At 51.8% G+C, this 4,114-nt stretch overlaps 1 protein-coding gene across 1 annotated transcript; it reads right to left on the minus strand.

Moving 5' to 3' along the window:
- Window positions 1–289: 289 nt before the first annotated feature.
- Window positions 290–3,835, minus strand: GDF2 (growth differentiation factor 2). Its single transcript, XM_006118147.5, has 2 exons — window positions 3,284–3,835; window positions 290–1,412 (listed from the first exon to the last, which is right to left on the minus strand). The coding sequence occupies exons 1-2, from the start codon at window positions 3,612–3,614 to the stop codon at window positions 466–468; spliced, it is 1,278 nt and encodes a 425-aa protein (XP_006118209.3). The 5' UTR covers window positions 3,615–3,835; the 3' UTR covers window positions 290–465.
- Window positions 3,836–4,114: the final 279 nt, after the last annotated feature.

Consider the following 4,114-nt stretch of genomic DNA (forward strand, 5'->3'; position numbering starts at 1 on the left):
ACGCCTTACTTGCAAAATCCTGGGGGCCAAGTGCGTTGAAGTGTCTATAGATTGTAGGTGCCTAAGTCCCTTTACAGGGCTGGGCCTTAAAGCCTCTGTTTCCATTAAAAGGGCTTCCAAATCTCTTAGGCTGTTTTGACAATCCGGACCCAAGCTGCCAAATTCCATGGTTTGCCCCCCACAAAGATTCATTCAATTACCGGGAAACAGGATTCAGATGCTGCAGGAGAAATTGCTGTGTCAGTAAATAATGCATCGCGCTTTCAATCACACAGGATTGTAACACGGGTTTCATTATAGCCTATTACATGCCATTTATTTACAGTGTGTACATTCTGGGAAGCGTTAGGTTTTTTTCCTATAAAAAAGAAGCTTGCGTGCGTGGATTTACATTTACACCAGTAACGTACAGATTTACACCGGAGCAGAAAGGTCAGACCGTGCTCTGAAAGCTGCTGCCCTCGACTACCTGCACCCGCACTCTGCTACTTTCATCCCCTCGTATTTATGTTTCAGAGTGGGCACCCCAGCGTCATCCATGTAGAGGATAGAAATGGGATCCAGTTTGGTGGGAACACAGCAGGCCTTGGCAGCTTTCTTGGGGTTTTTGAGGTGCACCAAGGTCTGGACGATGGCGTGTTTCGTGGGGGTTACGTTGTCCGTCAATGGGAAGAAGCATCCCCCTTTGCATTCAAATGCATCGTAATCTTTGGGCGCCATGATCCAGGAATCCCAGCCGATTTCCTTGAAGTTCACGCGGAGGGAGGTTCTCCGGCAGTGGTTGCTACCGGTGCTTCTCTTGCTTCTGGATGAAGGCGAGTGGAGCCCGGGGCCGGATATGGATTTCGCCTCTCCCTCCTCTTCCTCTTCAGGCAAAGTGCTGTTCTTGGCTAACTTCTTCAGCATGCTCTCCTGCTCATGAACTATCATTTCCCGGAGCTCCAATCTGGTCTCCTTGCTCCCGTTGCTGTGGTCGTTGGAGAACACTACCAGCAAGGGCAGTTGTGTCGTGTCGGGTGACACACTGATGTCCAGTTTCCCATAAACGGAGTCCCCCTGCGTTTTCTGCTCCACCACAACCTCAAGCTTGTTTTTGGTCTTGGGTTTGTCTGCCCTGACCCATCTTTTCACAGCACCGGACACCTCAAACATTTCCCATCCGCATTCCTGGATCTCTCGGGAGACAAGGAAGGCTTTGGCGCCTTCTGGGCTTTGCCAGAGATGTCTATCGGTAACATCATAAATGACCAACTTGCCTTCCAGCCTTGAGAGAGGCCCGACGTCCCTACTGCAGGCGATGTGGAGTCGCAGCTCAGCTCTGGTGATGACTTCGTGCCGGGGGATAGAGACGTTGAAGAGCAAGAGGTGTTTCTGAAATGGATTTTCTTCTGGGGAAGCCATAGAGACAACATCTGCAAGAGGAAATTAAGAGACGCGGTCACCCTGCCTCCCAGGATAGAGGCTAATCCAATGAAGACGAACGCACTTCGCCGGTGGCATGCTATGTTTCAGAAGAAATGCCCACCCGTTACTAGTAGCTGCTGGGAGTGACGTTACACCATGGCCACCAGTATTAAATAAATGAACTGGCTTCACTCCAGAGTGAAACCCAGAGGGAGGTCCCTATGGGTAGCAAATCCACCAGGGATCAAGTTGTGATCCACAGTAACCTCACCTTCAGACTCCCTGTGTGTGTGTGTATGTGTGTGTGTGTACATGAGTGTGATGTGTCCACACACAAGGTGCCAGCACAGCTCCAAAAGTGGGTGGTGTTGGCTCATGAGGGGCATGTGCAAATGCAGTGGCTTCCCATAAGGCCTCTGCCATGTGGCCTCTGCAGAGGAATTACAGCTGTAAATCTCTCTGGGGGTTGGTAGTACAAATCCCACGACCATGATCGTGAGCTGGGGCAAATTCCCCTTCCCCTGGAGGGGGAGGCTCAGGCGTAGGGATATGGAACCTACATCTCTAGTTTATAGCTATCGTAGCTGAGTTTCCCCACAAAACATCTTGCACTAGGGAGGAACCGAAGTGGACGATCAAACCCTTTGCAAGTCTGATGGAGAAGCTCCTGGCTCCGGCTGGCTTGGGAGCTTGGTATTCGGAAATGGAGCCTTTCCTCTCCCAATCCCTGCTTCTGTTCCCGGGCAGGGCTGGCTAGTCAGAGACGTAATTCCAGCCAAAGGCCATGGGAGCTGGAGGTGCGAGGCATGTCTGTAAGACCGGGCTGGCGGGGTTTTGGTAAGTTACCCCCAGCTGATGGCTGTGAGATGGGTGGGTGGGTGTCATCTCACAAGCATCCACCCTGCCAAAAGCATCTTCCCCAATCTCCCTGGCCAATCAGAGCAGAGGAGGGGCCAGGGAGACTGCACCCTAGCTCACACCGAGAAGGGGGTGTGCTTGTGCGGGAATGTGGAGACGGCTGCCACGCTGTCATCTGTGCTGGGTCTAGATACATGGACATTTGAATTTGTCTTGGCTGGTTCTTTCGGCCAGCACCAAATTCACTTAAAACACCCCCGTCCCTTTTATTGATTCTAACGAGAGGGCTTTTAAAAGGATTGAGTCGTGTGCTGTCTTAGATGGCTGAAACTCTGCTGAAAAAGGTGCTGGGCCGCAAGGAATTTTTTACATTCGTAAGTGACGCAGGAAGCCCAGAGGTGCTAGGGCCAGCCTAGAGACTGCTACTGAGTGGAGAGGTTTGGGGCCTTTGCCTGGGCAAGGCCTGGCACAAATTAAGCCCTGGATGGTCGGGTATTTTCCTGAGGTGCTGAGCGGGGCCCTGAACCAAACCCCCCAGCCCCACTCACTCCCAATCTCTGAATGCAAAGGCTGGTGTTCCTAGCAGCAATCCGGAGTCCCATTTCCCGTTCGACTCCTGTCTTTACAAAGGGCTGGAGCAATGCCCAAGGGCCAAACATCCTCCAGAGTTGGGGGTGTTGGAAAACCTACCCCCAAATTTTGCAGCTCAGCCCCAAATCTCAGCCCCAAAACAAAGGCAAGGCAGCCAAGTTGTGGTGACTCTGTTTGGAGAGTTGGAATATTTCGTTTGCTTCTTGGAGAAGCAAGAGGGCACAATGTGGACTCAGAGGAAAGGATTTAGGACCTGGAAGATTATAAGAGAAGAGCAGCGGAAAGGATAACAAAAGAGACTATGCCGGGGATTTTCCAAAGAAGCCCAAGGGAGTTAGGTGCCTGAGTCCCTTTGATTTGCAATGGGATTTGACACGGACTCTCTAGCTTCTTGTCCAACCCCGGTCTATAGGTGTAAGACATTTCATACCTTCTGCACTGAAGCTCCGCACGACGTTGGAGGCCGGGCTGGAAGACTTGTCCGTGGCATACTTGTTGTACAGATCGATCATGAACTGCGGGGGCTCCTCTCTAGACCTCTCTTGCAAAGGGACGCCGGATAAGTTCAAACTCCTCAGGAAATCGGCTTTCATGTTTTCCAGGAAGGCTTTCAAGTTGAAAGGGGTCTTGCCCTCCACCTCGCTGGGCTCACCGAAGGATTTCTCTGATAATTTACCCCAGGCTTCCAAGGGCTTGCCTCTTGCTACGCAAGCGATGATGTTGAAAACCAGCCAGGCCGCCGTCGCCCCCCACGAGCACATCTTTCACGGGTGCGCCTCCGTCGGAAAGTGGGAAAAGGACCGGGTTCTTCCAGCTGACTAGATCGCGCCTCCCGTTCGAGGCAGAAGAACGGGAGACGGAAGGCGAGCCACTGGAGTGAGAGCCCTTTGCAAATCACTTTCTCGAGCTCGTTTGCAACCCCCCAGCCTCTTGTCAGTTGTCAGGCAGCTTGGTTGGACACTTGCCCTTATCTCAAGCCATGATGCCATGCTTCAGTTTCTGTTATCTTGCAAAGCTCTTCGTTAATGAAGATTCTGTAAACATCTGACAAACATGTGGCTGGACATTGTATGCTGCAAAGAATCCACATTTCTCTGCAGGGTCATCGTTGCTTAATTATGCTCTTTTATCGTTGGGGGCGGGGTTGGCCAACATTGACAGGGCTTCAGAGGAACTTTTTTAACGGGGCGGGGGGTGGGGTGGAGGAAAAGACTCTGGTTTTCCCTACTTCCCCCCTCCACCCCATGCCAAAAAAATAACA

The sequence above is a fragment of the Pelodiscus sinensis genome, chromosome 8 (genome assembly GCF_052426305.1).
Source record: "Pelodiscus sinensis isolate ZL-2025 chromosome 8, ASM5242630v1, whole genome shotgun sequence".
Classification (NCBI taxonomy): Eukaryota; Metazoa; Chordata; order Testudines; family Trionychidae; genus Pelodiscus; species Pelodiscus sinensis.

What these genes read in the sequence shown, in the direction of transcription:
- GDF2 (XM_006118147.5), bottom strand. Translation starts at nt 3,614, where the DNA reads ATGTGCTCGTGGGGGGCGACGGCGGCCTGGCTGGTTTTCAACATCATC. An exon ending in GCGGAGCTTCAGTGCAGAAG is followed by an intron (nt 1,413 to 3,283) that starts GTATGAAATGTC and finishes TTCCTCTTGCAG; the next exon opens with ATGTTGTCTCTATGGCTTCC.